At 37.0% G+C, this 21,135-nt stretch overlaps 3 protein-coding genes, 1 long non-coding RNA gene and 1 other non-coding gene across 5 annotated transcripts; 4 read left to right on the forward strand and 1 right to left on the reverse strand.

The window, feature by feature from the left end:
* Positions 1 to 689: 689 nt before the first annotated feature.
* LOC149501917 (uncharacterized) lies at positions 690 to 2,399 on the forward strand. Its single transcript, XM_089731546.1, has 3 exons — positions 690 to 964; positions 1,190 to 2,007; positions 2,254 to 2,399. Exons 1-3 carry the CDS (start codon positions 690 to 692, stop codon positions 2,385 to 2,387), a joined length of 1,227 nt encoding a protein of 408 aa, XP_089587672.1. The 3' UTR covers positions 2,388 to 2,399.
* Positions 2,400 to 7,022: 4,623 nt separating this feature from the next.
* LOC149501918 (uncharacterized) lies at positions 7,023 to 8,710 on the forward strand. The gene is made up of 2 exons (XR_016323858.1): positions 7,023 to 7,570; positions 8,128 to 8,710. It is a non-coding gene; the product is annotated as an uncharacterized LOC149501918 (long non-coding RNA).
* Positions 8,711 to 10,409: 1,699 nt separating this feature from the next.
* On the reverse strand, positions 10,410 to 10,516 carry LOC149501919 (U6 spliceosomal RNA). The gene has a single exon (XR_016323917.1). It is a non-coding gene; the product is annotated as a U6 spliceosomal RNA (small nuclear RNA).
* An 849-nt stretch (positions 10,517 to 11,365) lies between these two features.
* On the forward strand, positions 11,366 to 13,366 carry LOC114244420 (uncharacterized). The gene has a single exon (XM_028176227.2). The coding sequence runs from the start codon at positions 11,960 to 11,962 to the stop codon at positions 13,127 to 13,129; it is 1,170 nt and encodes a 389-aa protein (XP_028032028.2). The 5' UTR covers positions 11,366 to 11,959; the 3' UTR covers positions 13,130 to 13,366.
* Positions 13,367 to 18,275: 4,909 nt separating this feature from the next.
* On the forward strand, positions 18,276 to 20,016 carry LOC114244424 (uncharacterized). Its single transcript, XM_028176234.2, has one exon. The coding sequence runs from the start codon at positions 18,370 to 18,372 to the stop codon at positions 19,450 to 19,452; it is 1,083 nt and encodes a 360-aa protein (XP_028032035.2). The 5' UTR covers positions 18,276 to 18,369; the 3' UTR covers positions 19,453 to 20,016.
* The last annotated feature ends 1,119 nt before the right edge of the window (positions 20,017 to 21,135 follow it).

Consider the following 21,135-nt stretch of genomic DNA (forward strand, 5'->3'; position numbering starts at 1 on the left):
TGTCCGTGCTTTGTAGTCTAATCTGTCGGATGTACAGATGATCACGTATTGAGAGTATGTGCCGGCAGGCTTCGCACCAAAAACTTTACATAAACTAGTAATATTGATATTGTTGATGAACTAACCACCAATCTATCGTCGGATATATTCATCTTCAACATCTTCATCTCAGCCTGTCCTCTGTCCACTGCTGAACATAGGCCTCTCCAAGTGATCTCCTGCGTGATCTCCTGAGTGCGGCCGGTCCGTTGCCACCTGCATCCAACGTGACCAAACGGTTCTTACCAGGTCATCGGTGGCTCATTGAATTTGCCCCCCTTTTATTGATTTTCGGATTTTTTTTTTTTAATTATTTGTTCGTCGTTTGTTCGTTAATGTTCAAATGTAAAAATTGTTTGTTCGTCTTTTATTTATTTGTAATTAATTAAACAAATGATCACCCTTAAGTGGGTCCCTTGAATACGTCCTAGAGGCCGGAGCCTTTCAATTTGTTCAAAATGTTCAACATTTTCGATATATTTTAGAAGTCCAGCATGCCACAATTTTTACCGACCACAAACCACTCTTATATGCTTTCTTACAGAGACGCGAGAAGCTGCCACCTCCTCAGTTAAACCAGTTGTTTTTTATAAGCCAATTCACGACTGACATATTATATTAAGGGCGAGGACAATATCGTTGCTGACACAATGTCACGCATCGATATCAACGCCATCGCGCTGGATCAAGATCACGATGCACTCGCGAAGTCTCAGGCTACAGATTCTGAATTGAAAAATCTGTTACAAAATGGCTCTAGCCTGAGCCTAACTAAAATCAGCCCTCCAGAAGCGAAATCGGCAATTTGTTGTGACGTTTCTACAGGTAAGCCACGTCCGTATTTGACCCCTTCCTTTCGAAGAACCGCGTTCAACCAACTGCACAACTTGAGTCATCCTGGTATCCGTGCTACCACACGCCTCGTGTCAGAACGTTTCGTTTGGCCATCGATGAAAAGGGACTGCCGTATTTGGTCTCGAAGCTGTGACGCATGTCAACGTAGCAAAGTTTCAAGACACAACTCAGCTCCTACTGGAAAGTTTAACACACCATCCGGTCGCTTTATGCACGTGCATATAGACATTGTAGGGCCATTACCGGTTTGCAACGAATACCGATATTGTTTGACGGCAATTGATAGGGTTTCCAGGTGGCCAGAGGTGTGGCCTATGCGCACCATCACGGCAGAGGAAGTGGTGGAAACTTTTACCAGGGAGTGGATTTCCCGTTTTGGAGTACCGTCAATAATCACAACAGACCAAGGATCCCAATTTGAATCCGATTTGTTTAACCGGCTGCTGCTTCGATTCGCCACCAAGCGTATAAGGACTACCTCATATCATCCCTGCGCAAACGGAATGATTGAACGTGTCCATAGACAGCTCAAGGCGGCATTAATATGCCATCAAGATTCATGGGTAAGATCCCTTCCCATGGTTTTGCTGGGAATGCGGTCAGCCTTTAAAGAAGATTTGGAAGCCACAGTCGCAGAAACGGTGTACGGTGAACCTTTAAGACTCCCCGGAGAGCTGCTAATAGCTTCCTCGTCAATAGAAAAAATTGAGGATGCCACCGACTTTGTGGTACAATTGCGTAACAAAATGTCATCTATACGCCCAGTGCCTGCTTCTCGACATTGTAAAAACTCTCCATTTATATTCAAGGAATTGGCAAGCGCTTCTCATGTTTTCCTGAGAGACGATACCATCCGCAGGGCATTGCAGCCGCCATATACAGGTCCATATAAAGTATTAGAACGCTCCCCTGATGGGGAAACGTTCACACTGTCCATAAAAAATAACAAAGTTGTCGTGAGTGTAGACAGACTTAAACCGGCTTTCATAGATCACATTCATGATGAACGAAAGCAAGCTGAGCATTTGTCTTGTCAGCAAAATCAAGCCATACGACCAATGGATCTGGAAAATCCACCGCCGCTGTTGCCGCTGTCAATTCCAATAAAAATTCAAGATGAGAAAACAAAAGAGCCTTATACCACACGCCCAGGCAGACGTGTCAGATTTAAAAAAATGACTGATTTATAAGAACTACTTGTTTCTTGTTACCTGTTGTTACCTATCGTTACCTTGTACTTGTTACTTGTTACCTGTAATTTTCACTTATATTTCTTCGTTTTATACAATTATTCTTGTAATACATTCGCACGTATACCTAATTATGCGTAATATTAAGAGTATAGTGACAATTTTGATTAAGGGCTCTCATCTGGCGTATCTTTCTCCGTGGGGGTGTGGTGTGGTGAATGGTTTTTCACACACAGACTAACAACGGGAGACATCCGGAAAAAAAGAAAGACAGGCTGTCAGATTGAGGGAAAAATGTCATGAGATAAAAATTTGCGTTTTACGTTTTTAAAAGGATCAAAGGATAAAAACCAATTGATTATTAATGTATACATTTTAAGGTGCGTGTGGAATAAATAAGTGCTTCCTATACTGCAGTTTGAGTTTAATCCGCAACGACGACAGTTGACAACATATTTCCTAAAATGGTTGAGCCCCAAACGTTGGTACGACCAGATCTCCGAGCAAACCAGCGGACCACTTAGCGCTGCACTACACCAGGCAACTGACCGGAACCGATGGAGGCTGAAAGTCGACAAGCTAAAACGGAGTCACGATCCTCAGCAATGAGGGAGCGATGGAGAAGAAGAAGAAGAAGTGGGCCCCTTTTAATAAAAATAAAGATATCTAGATCTTTATTTTTATTGCCCAGATTAGTTAATTTGGATCAATTATCGTTTGTTCGACGACTATTGGTGATTGTTCGATCATAAAAACAATTAAATTCCCAGCTATGTCCTATGTCAGCAATTTTGGTTCTTTTACGGATCACCTCATTTCTGATTCTGATTTCTTCGGATATCATCAATCTAAAAATGCAACTCAACTGACACCCAGCGCTAAGAATTATTTTAAGCCACTTAATAAAAAATAGAAAAGAAAATTGACATATTATGTCGTCATTTAATTTTTTTATGACAAAGTCCAAATTTAAAATATCTCTTCTTCTTCTCAGTCGTGTCACTCTTTTGACAGAGTGGTCGTGATCGTGATGTAGTGTTGGAAGGGGCAGACTTGATGCGTCTCACGATGTCGCGCCATCTCTCCAAAATATCTCTAAAAATACTTATTACTAAATGTCTCAAAACAAAAGAAAAACTCAGAAATCTAGACGAATGACACAAGCTTCCTACACAAATATATAATAAATATAAATATATTCTTCATCTACAATAAAAAATTTGGTAAAATGCAATTTTCGAAATGCAAATTTTTTGTAAAAATTAAAGTAAAATCTGAGAAAGAGCGTACATAGTTGTATAATTATACTATAATTTCAGCTTGCAAAATATATTAATTGGCTGAAAGAAGAGCATTAAGCTGTTTCATTTTGTAAAAAAAAAGGTACCGCTGTTATGCCGAATGAAAGTGGTGACTGAAGTTAGCCCCTCAAAAAAATTTTTCTTTCCTGTTTTCTACTTATTTTCTATTAATTCGTTTGTTCATCATTTGTTCATGATTGTTCACTGTTAATAATTGTTTGTTCTGATTTATTTATTTAAAAAAATTTATTAAAAATATATGTACAAGTTAGCCCCCGATTGCAATTTTTAATATTTTTTCGTCCTTAATGACTCGTAAATATTCATTTTCGATTGTTCTTATATAAAATACATTTGTTCTCTTTCGAAATTACTCATTTTTTGTTTAATTAACTATTTGTATTAGTTGAATAAATGTATGCAAAATATGTGTACTGCGCATGCGTCAACTATAATGCCTCAACTTTCTACGCGGTTTTAATCGTGAAAAAAAACAATTATAAATCCTGAAGGATCAATTAATTGCTCTCTCTCTCTCTCTCCGATCGGTTCCTCACTGCTGAGGATCGTGACTCCGTCCGATTTCGTCAACCAACTGTCTCCATCGATCCCGCCCTGCAGCCCGGTGGAGTGCGTCGCTGATAGGTATCCCCAGTTTCTCCGCTATTTGGTCTATTATCTATTAATTAATTTGCTATTAATTGCTATACAGTTTAATTAAAAAAATTAAAAAATAAATAAATGAAGTAATGTGCATTGGCGTTAAGTTAGACCAAATACATTTTTTCCATCCTCTTACCTATCGTATTAAAATGTTATTTTACTAATGTTAGGAATATAATTTCGACTGTGTAAAAAAGTTATTATAATGTATACCTATATTATCTCTTGAAAGATAAATAATGAACATATTTACTTATTTGTTTATATTACCTATGTGAACTCCCTATCTTTTTTATACCTTCATAACGATAAGTAGGAGGATGGAAAAAATGTATTTGGTCTAACTTAACGCCAATGCACATTATTTCATTTATTTATTTTTTAATTTTTTTAATTAAACTGTATACCAATTAATTGCTCCTTCAGGATTGATATTTGTTTTTTTTTCACGATTAAAACCGCGTAGAAAGTTTAGGCATTATAGTTGACGCACGCGCAGTACACATATTTTGCATACATTTATTCAACTAATAAAAATAGTAAATTAAACAAAAAACGAGTAATTTCGAAAGAGAACAAACGTGTTTTATATAAGAACAATCGAAAATGAATATTTACGAGTCATTAAGGATGAAAAAATATTAAAAATTGCATTAGAGGGGCTAACTTGTAGGTATATTTTTAAATATTTTTTTTTAAATAAATAAATGCAGAACAAACAATTATTAACAGTGAACAATCATGAACAAATGATGAACAAACGAATTAATAGAGAATAAGTATAAAATAGGAAAAAAAAATTTTTTTTAGGGGCTAACTTCATTCACCTGAATGAAAGGGTGCCTTCTTCTTCTTCTTCTTAATTTTGGCTCGGCACCATTCGTGCATTTGGCCAGTGTCAAGTATTTTACATTTTGTCAACAAAGCGAGGGAAACGTATAACGCGAATTAAAATAATTAAATCGTACCGGGAATTATACAAAAACAAATCAGAATAATTTCATATCTAAAAAATATATATAAGAAAAGAAAACAAATAATATTAAACTACAATTTAATCTTGTTATTTATAATAAATTTATTTAATACACTATATACACAGGGTCTATTATCTCTAAGAAGTAAGTAAATATTAGAAGGAAGAGGAATAGAGAGAGATATTAGAGATTCATATAGGAAAGAGTGGTCATATAAAGGACAGGAAAAGAAAACATGATTCATATCGCAGTAACTCTCACCACATTCACAGGCAGCACTAGATACTATGCCAAGTTTATGCAGATGTACCGGAAGGCAAATATGTCCAAGACGCATGCGGATTAAAGACGAAGTGGCAGTTTTATTAAAACATAGTTTGGCAAACCATGGTTTTCTTGGGATTAAAGGTTGTATAGCGTAGAGGAAGCGACCCTTGACCTGACTGCTCTCTCTCCAGCTCAAATCCCATGTATCACGGAGATATATGCTAGGTAAAGCATTCAGGTAGTGTCCGAAAATCGTGTATGGGTATAAATCGCCACTCACAGTTGCCTCGTTTGCCAAACTGTCAGCTCTCACATTTCCTATGATGCCACAGTGGCTAGGTATCCAGCAGAAAGTGACTGTGTAGTTGTTTAATTGGCAATGCAACAACTTTCTCTTACATTCAAATGTTATGTGGAAGAAAGGATTCAGTTTTAAGGAAAATTTTTCTAAGCTTTGTAAAGAACTAAGTGAATCTGTAAATATAACACTTTTATTGAGTTTAAAAATTATAACATATTCTATTGCTTTCAGAAGACCGAAGCATTCTCCCGTAAATATAGATGTTTCTGGTGGTAATTTTATTTTTTGGACTATATTATATTGGTTATGAAATACACCTACTCCAACACACCCTGTGGGATGTTTGGATGCATCAGTATATATGTAATGCCAATTTGGCCATTTAGTATTTACAATATGGTTAAAAGTAGTGTTTACATTACAATCGGACCTATCTATGTTGAGAGAAAAACAAATAGTAGGAGAGAAAAGAAGAGAATCATATGAAGTTTTAAATAAAGGAAGGACTTTAAAGGAATGTGTAGGAGCTTGTAACGATTTATATTTCTGAAAACTTTTTACTAGGCATGGAAAGGGCTTATTAGTAGAAAACAATTTCTCTGACAATAATTCAAGTTTGGAAGGTAAAGGATGATTATAAAATTGAACAATTCGGAAAATAAATCTGTCAGAGAGATACTGGCGTCTAAATCAAAGGGGGATCGCAACATTCTATTTGAAGTGCATTAACGGGAGTGGATTTCATTGCACCTGTAATGAGTCATAATGCCTTAGAATGAATCAGGTCCAATTTCTTAAAACCTGTCACATTCCCAGGATCTAAAAAGAAAGTACCAAAATCTAAAATACTTCTAATAGCGGCGTTATAAACCAACTTCATAGTAGCTGGATGAGCACCCCACCAGACACCACGTAGGCATCTGAGCATATTCAAATTCCGTTCACATTTTGAAACTACAAGCTCACAATGGGCTAGACCTGTTAGTTTTGCATCAAGTACAACCCCTAAAAACTTTACTTGATTTTTGCTTGGTAAAGGTGTATTATCATAAGTAATAGTAGGTGTGGGAGGATTTCGAGATTTGGTAAAAATAACGCAGCTACTCTTTGACGGAGATAAATCTAGGCCATTAGTATCCATCCAAGTTTTTAAAGAAGATAAAGATGAAGAAATATGCTCACAAGCATTTGTCACAGATTCATCAGAGGCGTATATGACCAAGTCGTCCGCATACTGTAGGATACTAACATTGTCACCAACAGACCTTTCTAAGTCGTGTGTATATATGTTGTACAATAAAGGGCTTAGTACAGAACCTTGCGGCAACCCCTTCCAAACCAATCTACTTGGTGTATACGGGACTCCAACGTCCAGAATAATTTGTCTCTCGGAAAGAAGATTAAAAATAAAGTTAGTTAAAAGGTGTGGGACATTTAAATTATTCAGCTTTTGTTTAAGAATGGGGAGTAAAATGTTATCGTATGCAGAATTAATATCCAAGAAAGCAGCGACTGTGGATTTTTTGTCTAAAAATGCATTACGTATATCAGTAGTAAAAATCCCCAAGCTATCTGCCACACTTTTCCCCTTTCTAAAACCAAACTGTGTCTGAGAGAGATGCTCACTATTCTCAATGAACCATTCAAGACGATTTTTAATAACATGTTCAACTACTTTAGTAATTACCGATGATAAAACTATTGGGCGAAAAGACTCAACATTAGACTGTGTTTTATTTGGTTTCAAAAAGGGCAGCACTATTTGCCTTCGCCAAGATAAAGGAATGTCACCTGACAAAACTACTTTGTTTATTAAATTTAAAAAGTGACCTAAGCCATTTTCACCAATGTGTGATAAAAAGGAATATGGTATCCCGTCTTCCCCAGGAGCACTGTCCTTTACGTGGTTTAACACTCCTTTCAGCTCGATCATAGTAATAGGAAGATTTAAAGAAGAAAAGCTATTGGTTTTAACGGGTAGGGAACGGATAATTAAATCTTGGTGTGGTACAGAAGCAGGAGCCAAACGGTCGAGGAATTGATCGGCTAATACAATAGGAAGGAGAAGCGCACTCGAAGGATTTATAGCGGTTCTAAATCTCTTGATGTTTCGCCAAAGAACTGACGAATGTGTTTCAGGAGACAAGGAACTGCAAAAATTCCTCCAACCCTCAAACTTCTTTTTCTTAAACAACTTCCTTGTCTCTTTCATTATCTCCAACACTGCATCATAATTCTCCAATGACATGTTAATGCGATAGTTCCTCTCAGCAAGTCTCCGCCTAGATATAGCATTAGTGCATTCTTCATCCCACCATGGTGGTGATGACAATTTATTATGGCGCGGCTTTCGCTTAGGAAAAACAGTATCAGCAGCTTGTAATAAAACAGATTTAAAATAGTCCGTATCACAAGTATTTGTATCTTGAAGAAATGTTTCTTCTACTAATGTAGTATATTTGTCCCAATGAGAATCAATGATTTTATGTTTTAATCGCGGCTTTGATGTTAATGCTTCATTTTGTTTATTATAGGGAAAGGAAATAACAATGGGATAGTGATCACTATTGAATGTGGATGACAAAGTAGACCAAGTTAATAAAGACGCTAAATTAGAAGTACAAATAGACAGGTCTATAGCACTGATTGCTTCATCAGGCCTAGTGAGCCGGGTAGGGGATCCGGTATTTAAGATACACAGATCATATGAGTCTAAAATATCCAACAATTCATGTCCATAACAATTAGAAAAGGAACTACCCCAAGATGTGTGATGAGAGTTAAAATCACCCAAAATCATGAAAGGATGAGGAAGAAGTGAAATTATATTTCTAATTTCACTAAAGACTCTTAAAGAAGGATGTGGAATATAAACGGAAACATAACAAATATTATTAACAATAGCAGCAATGATAGAAAAATCATCACTGTGTGAAGGAAGAGGAAGAGGAGATATAAGATGAGAGTTTCTGACAAGAAGGCACACACCGCCATACCCATCAGCCCTGTCATTCCTTAAACAGGAATAGCCAGGGATTTTAAATGTATAATTCGGCTTAAGCCAGGTTTCAGATAAAGAAAGAATAAAAGGTTTAAAAGTATTTACAATATGTACAAGTTCATGTTTTTTACTTATGATACTTCTGCAGTTCCATTGAACTATCCTGTCCATTATGACTATTATTATTATTGTTAGGGTTGAATAAAGTAGCAGCGTTGGTCGGTATGGTTAAATTTGATTGAGATAACAATTTAATTAAAGTTGTAATTAAGTCTATTAAGTTCTGTTCACTCTGTTTGTCAGCATTGGGTGAGGTTTGTAATACACAACCATTAGAGGGTGCGGGCATGTTGTAATCCTTTACAATTGAATTGTGAGCTTCACTGTCATAACCTTTATTAGGTTTAGGTGGGGTTCGTGGTTTAGTAACAACAGTTTTTTTATACGATAATATGCGTGATGGGGGTGAGCCGGGTACAATAGTATTGTCTGTTTGTAAAGTTTTATTTGGAATGGATGTTGAGACATCAGCATATGTTTTATTTATTATTTCGTGAAGTTTTGATGCTTCCATGTATGATAGGTTGTTTTCAGCCATGGTAGTTTTTATTTCTTTTTGCCTAAAATATTCTGGGCATTTTTTGCTTGACGCAAAATGTAGCCCAGAACATAAGCAGCAAGAGCCCTAATCTTCCTCAATATTACAGCTATCACCGGTGTGACCTTGTCCACATTTATAGCATCTTGGTTTGGACCTGCATTTTGTTTTTGTGTGGCCAAAATGACAACAGTTATAGCACTGTATAGTTGGGTAAGTATATAGTTGTACAGGTAAAGAGTTAAAACACATAAAAACACGTTTAGGTAATACTTGGCCGTCAAATGTCAATACAACTGTTTGAGAGGGTTTCCAAGTTGGTTCATTATTTACAATTACCTTATAATTTAAACGTCTGACTTTAATTATATCACCACATCCCATAGGCATATTAGTATTTTCCTTTATATCTTCGGGAGACCACTCAGTTGGAACTCCCCTTACTAATCCCATTCTAGTAATATTATAGGTGGGTATATATGCTTTCAACTTATTTTCAGATAAACAATTTGACTGGAGAAAGCTGTTGGCGTCTAAATAATTATGAAAAGAAAGAGACATTTTGTTTCTTCCTATCTTTTTCAAACTGCCATTTACAATTTTTTTAAAAGATTTTTTTTTTAAAAACCTGCCGAACACAATAGGGTGCAGATTGGTGCCGTCGTCTTCCGCAGACTGTATTTTATGAACATGCACAATGTAAGGGCCACGATCATTGCAATCATAATTAGTCCTGCCTATTTGTGTGGGAGCGTGGAAAGGAGAATTTACGTTATCGGGAGTAGAAGATGGTAAATTATTCATGGGGACCTTTATAAACTCATCATTACAATGACAATCAGTGTTTTTTAATGCATCATTATTATGTTTCCTTTTCCTCTTATTACATTGCTTGCATATCCTATGAAGATAATTTCGTTTTAATTTTCGTTTGGATACCGACGAACAGTCGGAATCCATTCCAGATTCGTTTGAAATTGTAACAAATGCTCCCACAGGGGGCACTGTGCCCCCTGGGTCTGGCGGCTCGTTCATAAAAGTATTCAGAAAAAACTTACCCTACGTAGAAAAGATAAATAATAAATATAGGAATAACACTAATCTAAAATTCACAACTTAGAACTATTCTGATTACTAATTACAATAAATCTACAATTTAATTAGAAAAAAATTTAAAAACCGCGCCCGCCAAGTTCGAACGTTTCCCGCGCTTTTTTTAAAATGTGGAACGCTTCACGATTTTGCGTGTCATCCTTGCGCAGGGGCCATGCTAATCTTCTCTGTATCGTTCCAATTTTAGTATATGTACTGCCGAAGCAAGTACAAGGGTGCCTATGATCTCAAATATATTAAGTGTATAATCTATGCCTATGATAAAAACGGCCACAGAATAACAAATTACGTGTGCGGGTATTTTTTATCAAATCAGCCTTACCTCACATACTGATTATATGGACAATCGTTTTAATAAAAAAATATAAATGAAAAATGTGTAAAAGATAAATGTAACGATCCATCACGGCTGTACGTCAGCTCAAGGCCGCAAGCGCGAACAGAATAAATCGAACGAATTAAATGAGAGGGTTTTAATTTATTTAAAATGCCAACTGTTTTATCAAAAACGCCAAAAATGGGAGTCCTTCTGATGTTGTCAGCAGCAGCAGAAGAGAGGCAAAAAATAGCAAGAGGTTTTGGATATTTTTTTAAACGTGCAGAGTACACTCAAATAATTAATATCATTTTTTACGCACGCTATCAATCCTCGCAGCTTCCCCTAAAATGGGCCTAAAAAATTGTAATAAGTTTATTATTTTTTATTTATTCATATAGTCTGCGCTTGAGACATTCCACAAACATGTGGAACTTATATCTTTCAATAAATCTTGAAAGTGTTTGACGATCCATTTTGACGTGCAGTCTCCTCTCGAAACAAGCTCTAAATGATAAATCTGCTGTACAGCAAGTCTACACACGATCAAGCACGCACGACGCAGGACCGCTCTGACGTACGTCAGCGTTATTCACTGTCTATCTGCACGACGTTCGCGGTGGTGGGGGCACTCACTGGACGCAAAATCAGTCGTGCAAATCCAGCAAACAATTAATAATTATTATCGACGTACGTCAAGCCTATTCATGATCCTTTTGCATCGTGCATCGTGCATGGCCTTGGCGGGACGAACAGCAAGATGGATCGTGAATAAGGCGCTTAAGTTAAAACGCATTGATTGTTTTTTTGCATCATAGCTGCGTTATGTACATATTAAGTGTATAATCTATGGTTATGTAATCAAACGGTCATTTTTAAGAACGATGACGCTTGTATTCTGTGCTATTTCTATTCCCTGACGAAAAGAAATAAAAGTGATATTTTCATTTCTAAAAAATAAACAACATTGGGCGAATCGATTATTCGTGAACTATTTTAATTTTGGGACGAATCAATTAAATAAATTCTAAGGAAAAAACGTATGTTTAAGGAGTATGTACGGCACATTAATTTTGAAGTAATTTACGTAATTTAGTAAGTCAGAAAATTCATACTGAAGTACGAAGGACCCTTTATAGGTGGTAAAAGGTTTAGTTTTATTTAGTTATTTAAAAAATAATTGAAAAATCTTTATAATTGTTATATTATGTGTAAAGAGATTTTACAATTATGAGTGAAATACCTCACGCATCTGGAGTTTGTCAAAAACGTTTCGCATTTTCGCATGTATTAGTCATTTAAAACTACACTTGAAACGACACAATGTAATGAAACCTCATGTTTGTGAAGTGTGCCAAAAAGGTCTTTACGCAAATGTGTTATTTAAAAAAGCATCTAAGAATACACATCAGCGAAAAACTCCATAATTGTGAAGTGTGCGACAAAAGCTTTGCACAAGCAGTAGAGTTAAAAAGACATCTAAGAACTCACACTGACAATAAACCTTATGTGTGTGAAGTATGTGATAAAAAGTTTGTGCTAAAATGGCACCTCAAGGTACATCAAAGAACACATACTGGTGAAAGACCTTATGTGTGTGAAGTATGTGATAAAAAGTTTGTCCTAAAATGTCACCTCAAGGTACATCAAAGTACACATACTGGTGAAAGACCTTATGTTGGTGAAGTGTATGACAAAGGCTTTAAAAGAATTAGTAATTTTAAAAGGCATCAGAGAGTCCATGCCACAGAGAAGCCTTACATTTGTGAAGTGTGCCACAAGATTTTTTTAAGAATGGAGACCTTACAGAGGCATTTAAGTAGACATAGTGGAGAAAAACCTTACATGTGTGAAGTGTGTAAGAAGAGATTTACACACATAGCATACCTGAAACGGCATTTAAGAACCCACACTGAAGATAAACCTTATGTGTGTGAAGTATGTGATAAAAGGTATAGGCTAAAATGCAGCCTCAAGAAACATCACAGAACACATAGTGATGTAAGACCTTATGTTTGTGAAGTGTGTGAAAAAAGCTTTAAAAGCATTTATAATTTAAAAAGACATCTGAGAACCCACACTGGAGATAAACCTTATGTGTGTGAAGTATGTTATAAAAGGTTCGTGCTAAAACACAGCCTCAAGAATCATCAAGTAACACATACTGAGGAAAGACCGTACGTTTGTAAAGTGTGTGACAAAGGCTTTAAAAGCCTTAATAATTTAAAGGGACATCTGGAAACCCACACCATGGAGAAGCCTTACATTTGTGAAGTGTGCCATAGGAGTTTTTCAAGGATGAACAGATTAAAGAAGCATCTAACTAGACACACTGAAGAAAAACCTTACATGTGTGAAGTATGTGATAAAAGGTTCGTGCTAAAACACAGCCTCAAGAAACATCAAATAATACACACTGGTGAAAGAACTTATGTATGTGAAGTTTGTGACAAAGGCTTTATGACCATTCACAATTTAAAAAAACATCTGAGGACCCACACCACGTAGAAGCCTCACATTTGTGAAGTGTGCCACAGGAATTTTTCAAGCATGGACACCTTAAAGAAGCATCTAACTAGACACACTGGAGAAAAACCTTACATGTGTGAAGTGTGTAACAAGAGATTTTTACATAATGCATACATAAAACGGCATTTAAGCACACATGCTGAAAAGATAAATAGGCCCATAAAATTACAAATATAGTTTAAATGTTAAAACGCAAAATAAAAATTAAATCATAAATATTTCTTATTTTGTCCAGGATAGTATGGAAAAGTAATAAATATATTTTTATTGGGAACCTTTTCATGCTAAATATTTTTCTGAGTTTCTCGCCGAATCTTAGTGGGTCGCGTTTCCGATCTGGCGGTAGATTCTGCGAAGCACTGCTCTTGCTAGGGCAGTGTTAGCAACACTCCGGTTTGAGTCCCGTGAGCTCACCTACATGTTAGGGAGAAGCTGAAATAGCCTCTCAAGGCTATCAGCATAGGAAGCGGAAAAAAGAACTTTCACACTTGCAAGTATTTTTTGCTCGTACCAGGGCACCGTACTCCGAAGTAACACCTGGTTTTATAATCTGGTAGCGTAAATACTCCTAATAGCCCAAGAGCCCGCGACGGCCAGACCTTCGTTATTTTTTAAAAGATGAAAGTTTCTCTGTGTATGTCTCCCAACACAGGTAAGAATGGAAAGCAGTCGAAGTCGCCCCAAACACATCATTTCGGATCCTCCCGATCCTCTAACGGTGCTTTAGGTACCTCAAGCACCGGTCACCGTTCTTGTCGAACCCGTCGCTTGCGACGAAGGGCTCGACGAGTAAATTAACCCTCAGACTCAACCCACTGAGTTTCTCGCCGGATCTTCTTAGTGGGTCGCGTTTCCGATCCGGTGGTAGATTCTGCGAAGCACGGCTCTCGCTAGGGTTCGTGTTAGCAACGTCATCAGGTTTGAGCCCCGTGAGCTCACCGAATAGTTAAGGTTCCTAGGTAGGTATCAGCTTAGGTAGGAAAAAAAAAAAGAAAGCTAAGAACGACCCGCGACTATAGTTTCGATCGGTGGTTAATTGGGCAGGTAACAGGCCGTAAAGGTATATAAAATAGTACTTTAAATTCGTTGCAGTATAAAGTTAATTTTTTTTATTATTTACTCCAGAATATCTTTAGAAATCACGATATCCATTGCCGGACACTTTTTACAGTTGCCAGACACCCCTAAACTTCAATAAATTTTAATTTTACTTGCTATGTTATATTATAAAAGCTGAATTTTATGTTACTTAGGGATTTATAAATTTGTATTTATATTATGTTACCCCAATAGCCAGACAGTTTGGTTCTTATACCGGTCACTCACATCCGCACGAATGCGCAAACCCGCAAGTGTAGGACGACATTTGCAAATGATTATGCAAAGTTTTCGTTGCATTCGTGGTTTTCCAAGCTGTGTCGGTTTTTTAACAAACATCAAAGCGCGCGAACTGCGATCCTTCGCGTAGTCTCTCACATTTTTTTTTAAGAGATTTTATGACCTGGTAACTAAGACCTTTAAGTCATGTCTTATTTTACTTTATATTCTTAATTTTATAAAAAATGATAATATGGAGTGAAATGAAATGAAGATGATTAATTTGAGACATTAATCAACTGGGATGAAATTTAATGAAATGAGATGATATGGGATGAAATATAATCGCAGTAAAATGGTGGTCATTTACTGAGATTTTTTCAGTGGACTTTTTGGAGGAACCCGAGAAGTTACGTCCAGCAGCTTTGTTTCATTTTCCCACATTTGTGCACTTTCACAGATATTAAACAGTTAATAAACCACCATTATTACACATTTAAACCCGAATAAACACTAAATAGACAAAATAAAACAAATCACACAACTGCACTCCTCGCGTTCCCGCCAAAAAGTCTAGTCTCTCACACATTCGTGTGACCCATAGATTATACACTTAATATATGTGTGACCAGTTGCGCCCAGGATTGCGAAGGCAACGGACGTTTCGCTATTTTCATTGATCGTGACGTTTACTGTGTAGCGTATCTTCATCAAAAGAAATCCCATAAAACAGCATGGCTGTTAATGATGTCTGGGAAAGAATTCAAAACTCATTTTCTCTTCAATGTTCTATTGACGAATTAAAAAGGAGGAGAAGTTCGTGAGGCATTTGTAAACAAGTGCAGGAGGAAGTGCAAACGGGTTCGCAAATTGAGTACCGAACCCATTTGCACAGTCGCTAAGTTTGCGAATGAATGTTTGACAGCCCTTCACATGTGAGTGAGACACGTCTGCTACCTTCGCAATCGTCGGCGCAACTGGGCAAACGAATATGTGGGAGACTACGCGAAGGATCGCGGTTCGCGCGCTTTGATGTCTGTTAAAAATCGACACAGCTTGGAAAACCACGAATGCAGCGAAAACTTTGCATAGTCATTTGCAAATGTCGTCCTACACTTGCGGGTTTGCGTATTCGTGCGCATGTGAGTGACCGGGGTATTGCGATCTTTTACTGCACATCAGCTGTCATCCTGTCCTGGTGAAACTGGAAAGGCCTCCGGGCCACCAATAATCCTTCAATCATAAAAAAAATCAGCTGTCATGGGATTTATCCTGCGTTCTTCAGGAAAGGAAAATTAAAACCGTACAAAACATCAAAAAAATATCCAGACTACCAGAAAGCTTTCAAGAATTTCCGTAACAGCGAATCAATTGAAAATTTAGATCAACAACAAAACATTTATAATATCATTCAGAGATTTATATGCAATGTTTAAAATGTCCGTAATGTAATTGATGTTGATGCTGCTGCTGCTCGACTTCAAATAATCATCTACTCGTATACAGTCTCTGATGTAAACGAAGCTTTTGACCGAAAGAAATTGCGAAATTTTTACGTTAACAATCTACCACGTTGTAAAAGCGAGCTATTGCAGAAATTTTTGCAATCAAATTATGTACATATATACCATTTGGAATAATGCTCTTCTAAAAAATCCAACCTCACATCAAACCGGATAATAATGGCTTCTGGGGGTCTTCATTCGTATAATTTTTCATACATTATAGATTAGGTCACATGTTGTGATACTTTTGCCTTTCCCGTTGGAATTTCCCACCTACATTTTTCTTAAAAAATTATAGTACCGTAAAATGGGGCGAATCGGGAAAAAACCGGGAAAATCTTTCGACGCTCAATATTAGTTTTATATTTGTTGCAAAATCTTCCATTTTTTGTAGTTTAATAGTAGAATGTTGAAAGTTCACAAAACAACTCTGAATAAGCATGATAATAGCTGCTAACTTATAAAAATCGCATTTCAAATTAACTTCCTGTGGTGGTAATTATTTTAGTGCTAGAAACTTTGCTCTCTTTTATTTATTTCATAATAATAGAAGACGACTGTGATTTATAAACGTTACTTAGTGTTTGAGCCATCATATATATTAAAGGTAAGTCTCAGTTGTTATTGGTTTTAATGTATTTGATAAAATAAAAATACATGTAAAAATCTGTTGTTTTTGGGGATATTGGGGACGTCCTAGGTACAAATAACAACGGAAAAGGGGTCAATTGGGATGAGAATACGTGAAATGGAAACAACCTAAGTATAAATAGGTACAGGTTTGTAGGGTTGTCTATGTAGTTATAACAATATTTTTTAAATTTGTTGGTAAAAATCTGGTTTATTCATGATGTTTTTGTCTAGAACTTTTATTCAAAATTATCAATGTGTTATTTTATTGTTTGGTAAATATTTATATTTTCAGTTACGTATTGTTTTCTATTTTTAGATATGCCTCGCGTGTACGTATCAAAGAGTGCAAAGCCTTATAAGAGATATGATCCCTTAATATTAAAAACAGCAATAGAGGCCTATGAAATTGGGAATAAGTCTTTAGTTGAAATAGCTAAGATATTTAATATAAGTAAGTCGATTTTGCACAGACATGTAACAAGAACAATGAATTCTCAAGGTGGACAAAAATCTCTAAGCAATACATAATAAAATATTTAATATTTGTTCAGAGTGGGGGCATTCATCTGATTAATCCATGGAATAACCGACACACCTAATCTCTTAACCCAGATAAAAATATCAGCCCCTAAATACTTACTAAGAACGAAGAAATATAAACCGTTTATAAGAAAGCCCACTCGTTCGAATTTAGGTGCTTACTCTCCCATATACAGAATCCTTTGGGACTACAATAATGTCCACGGTAGCGTGGTCTCCGTCAATGTTCATTCGGAGTTGTCCGATTGCGCTGAACTAATTTTAAGTGATGAAATAGATGTTTTTTTTAATTGTCTCACAACTTACAGGACAAATCTGTCGCGGATCATTTCCCAAGTAAATATAAATTAATCATAAGTAAATAAATGTAATCAAGTTTTAGTTATATATATATATATATATCACGTTGTTGGTGCAACTAAATAAATTAATTAATTAAAACCAAGCGGTACCAACCCTAGCAAATTTCTCATTTCGTCCCAATTAACTGCAATTTCCGGGTAAATAGGGATTACACCTATTTTTGCTTTTTTTGCTTAAACTGGAATGCTAGTTGCATAGTTTTAAATTGGACAACAAAGATGCCCCCAAGACTCCATCATTTTGATCCTGATATAGCATTATATACATCAACAACTACCTTAAAATTGGTCATAAAATTGGAATTTGTCCCTAATCGCCCCATTTTACCGGTATATTATTCTAAGATTGTTCACCTAAACACATAAATAATAATCTAATAATTCACTTTTTGGCGCGAGGAGTGAAGTGGTATGATTTGTTTTATTTTGTCTATTTAGTGTCTTTTCAGGTTTAAATGTGTAATAACGGTGGTTTATTAACTGTTTCGTATCTTTGAAAGTGCGCAAATGTGGGAAAATGAAACAAAGCCGCTGGACGTTACTTTTCGGGATCGTCCCAAAACTCCACTGAAAAAATCTCAGTAAGTGACCACCATTTTACTCAGATTATATTTCATCTCATTTCACTTAATTTCATCCCAGTTGATTAATGCCTCAAATTAATCATCTTCATTCACACCATATTATATTTTTTCATAAAAATAAGAATATAAATTAAAATAAGACATGGCCTAAAGAACTTAGTTACCATGTCATAAAATCCTTTAAAAAAAACATAACAATTAAAAATTTAAATTTATTTCAGAATTATTGTTGATAATCACATTTAAACATACTTAAATCTTAAAATTTATTTTGTACAATGTGTGACAAAGGTTTTTCGAATACTGATTCCGCTATACAGCGTCTAAAAGAGCACGTCATGGAAAAACCGTATGTTTGTGAAAAGACTGAAAATAAATATTCAAATTTTAGTGGTTTAAAATCCAGAGTGAAGCGTCACGTCTGTGAAGTCTGTAGCAAGAGATTTAACAACTCGAGTCAATTGAAAATACATTTAAATGTGCATACTACCACAGAAAGACATCACAGTTGTGAAATATGCGATAAAAGATTCTCGAACCATCGGTATTTAAAAACGCATTTAATAACGCATAGAGATAAAAAACCTCATGTTTGTAAAATTTGTGATAAAGGGTTTTCTCAGATCGGTACTTTAAACTCGCACCTGAAGTTACATGCCGGGGAAAGGCCTCATGTTTGTAAAGTTTGCGATAAATCTTTCGCTCAACTATGCAATTTAAAATTACATTTGAGAATACACAGCCGCGAGAAACCATATAATTGCGATTTGTGTGCTAAAAGCTTTGTACACGCTAGTGCTTTAAAACGACATGTATCGACGCATATACCACAGCATACCAGACAAAAGCCTTATGTTTGTAAAGTGTGCCACAAGAAGTTTTTAGAAGAAAGATATTTAAAAACACATTCTAGAATACATACCGGTAAAAAACCTTATGCTTGCGAAATTTGTGATGCTAGATTTTTATATGTCGATTCTATGAAAGTACATTTAAGAACCCATACTAAGGAAAAACCTTATATTTGTGAAGTTTGTGATAAGAGATACACCAGCAAAAGTATCCTAAGTAGACATTTAAGAACACACGCCGAAAGAAAGCCTTATGTTTGTGATGTGTGCAGTAAAGGTTTTGTAATAAAAAGTGTTTTAGAAGAGCATCTAAGAATACATTCCGGTGAAAAACCTTACATATGTCAAGTGTGCGACAAATCTTTTAGGTTCATTAACAATTTTAAATGTCACCAGAGGAAGAGAGCTGAATGTGGTATTTCTTTTATTTGTGCGATATGTGATAAAAGTTTTCCACAAAAAACATGTCTAGAAGTACATATCAAAACACATACTGAAAAAAATATTTAAGATTGTAAAGTATGGATTAGAAGTTAAAACAAAATTGGTCACTTAATACATGAAAAACATATGAGATAAAATTTGACATTTACGAAATGCATCGTAGAAATTTTGCAATGATGCATATGACTCAATTAATATAACAATATTTGAAAAAACCTCACATTCAATAAGTGTTTGTCTACGCCAATTCCTATTAAGCACACACACTATAGAAATATGCATGTATTAAGACAATTTAGAAGAGCATTTTATAAAGATTGAACAGCAGATAAATAAATGAATATGTAAAGTCATAAAAATATTATTATATAATATAAGCCAGATCAGGGCCAGAGTAGTACTGGCTATCTTGATAAACTTTAAATGGGTCTACATGAGAAGCATTAGCTTTAAAAATATTAAAATCGGTTCACCTAGAAAGAAGTTATGGGTATAGGCAAAAAAGAATCGAGATTTTCCTCTTTTTTTAAGTAGATTAAAACAAAAAAACCATCACAAACTAATATCAATATTAAATCCTAGATAAATACTTAAAGATAGTTTATTAAAAATAAAACATTAACAAAAAAAGGTATTTTCTTTGTCATAGCTTTTTTTTGTATTGCTTAAATGGGTGGACGAGATCACAGTCCACCTGGTGTTAAGTGGTGACTGGAACATATAGACATCTTTGACGCAAATGTGCCACCCACCTTGAGATATAAGTTCTAAGGTCTCAGTATAGTTACAATCTCCTACGAGGTCGGCGCGCGGGGTATGTGAGACTCAACGATCTGCAGGTGTTGAGAGCAAACCGCGAGCCCAAGGAATTTAGGGCCCACCCACTAAACGACTCCCCTGCACTCTTACACCCGGCGTCCGATCTCCGTCCGGGATCAAAACCCGGTCAGAGTAGGGGGGTTCCCGCGGTCAACACTACAACCAGACACGCGGCGCCACCCCTAGGACGCCCGACCGACGGGTCGTCGAGTCGACGACCAACGACGTCGGTCTCCGCGGTACGGCGGCCCTACCAGGCTGCCCGGGCGATGGTGTTCCTGGATACCCCGCTGGGCCAGAACCAGCCTGCCGGGTCGGATCGCGATACACCGCCGACCGGGTTGCTCTTCCACAGTATGTTCGGCGACGACAGCGACGACGAAAATACGGACCGCATCGCAGTCCGCAACCGCCGATGCGTCGTCCCGTCCTCCGGGTGCCAGCGCGCTAGAGTGACGGTAGCGTGCGGCGCAGTCTCAACCCCCTTAGGTCCGCGTCCCTTAAGTCCATCCATGTTGGACTGACCAGGAGGGAATGGGCGGGGCTGGGGGATCTGCGCTGTCTCAGTGGCATTCACGCCCCTCTCTCGCTTTTTGCGGCTTCTGCCAGGCCCCGCCTTGGCAGGCTGGGGTGGGGCAGAAGCAGCGGCCTGAGGCGCGCAGAAGCAGCGGCTTGAGGTCTCGTTGACTGGGCGGGCGTTCGTCGTCCAGCGGGCTTGGCCGGTGCACGAGAGCTGCGCACCCTTCGTGTGGCGGGTGCCATACGCACCTTTGCTGCAGCCCCCGTGGGCGCAGGTACAACTGCGGTCGCTGTCGCATGTGTGGACACAGGCCGCTCGTGCGCCAGCGGAGGCCTTGCGTGTTCCACCGTAGACGCGCGGGTCTCCAGTATCGCGAGACACCTCTTTGATTCCTCTATCTCGCAGTCTTT

The sequence above is a fragment of the Bombyx mandarina genome, chromosome 11, assembly GCF_030267445.1.
Source record: "Bombyx mandarina strain Sakado chromosome 11, ASM3026744v2".
Classification (NCBI taxonomy): Eukaryota; Metazoa; Arthropoda; class Insecta; order Lepidoptera; family Bombycidae; genus Bombyx; species Bombyx mandarina.

Excerpts from the sequence above, each read along its gene's own strand:
- LOC114244420 (XM_028176227.2), top strand. The coding sequence starts at position 11,960 with ATGTTTGTGAAGTGTGCCAAAAAGGTCTTTACGCAAATGTGTTATTTA.
- LOC114244424 (XM_028176234.2), top strand. The coding sequence starts at position 18,370 with ATGTGTGACAAAGGTTTTTCGAATACTGATTCCGCTATACAGCGTCTA.
- LOC149501917 (XM_089731546.1), top strand. The coding sequence starts at position 690 with ATGTCACGCATCGATATCAACGCCATCGCGCTGGATCAAGATCACGAT. Across the intron at positions 965-1,189 it reads CGTGCTACCACACGCCTCGT|GTGGCCAGAGGTGTGGCCTA; the intron begins GTCAGAACGTTT and ends TAGGGTTTCCAG. Across the intron at positions 2,008-2,253 it reads GTCAATTCCAATAAAAATTC|AAGGGCTCTCATCTGGCGTA; the intron begins AAGATGAGAAAA and ends ACAATTTTGATT.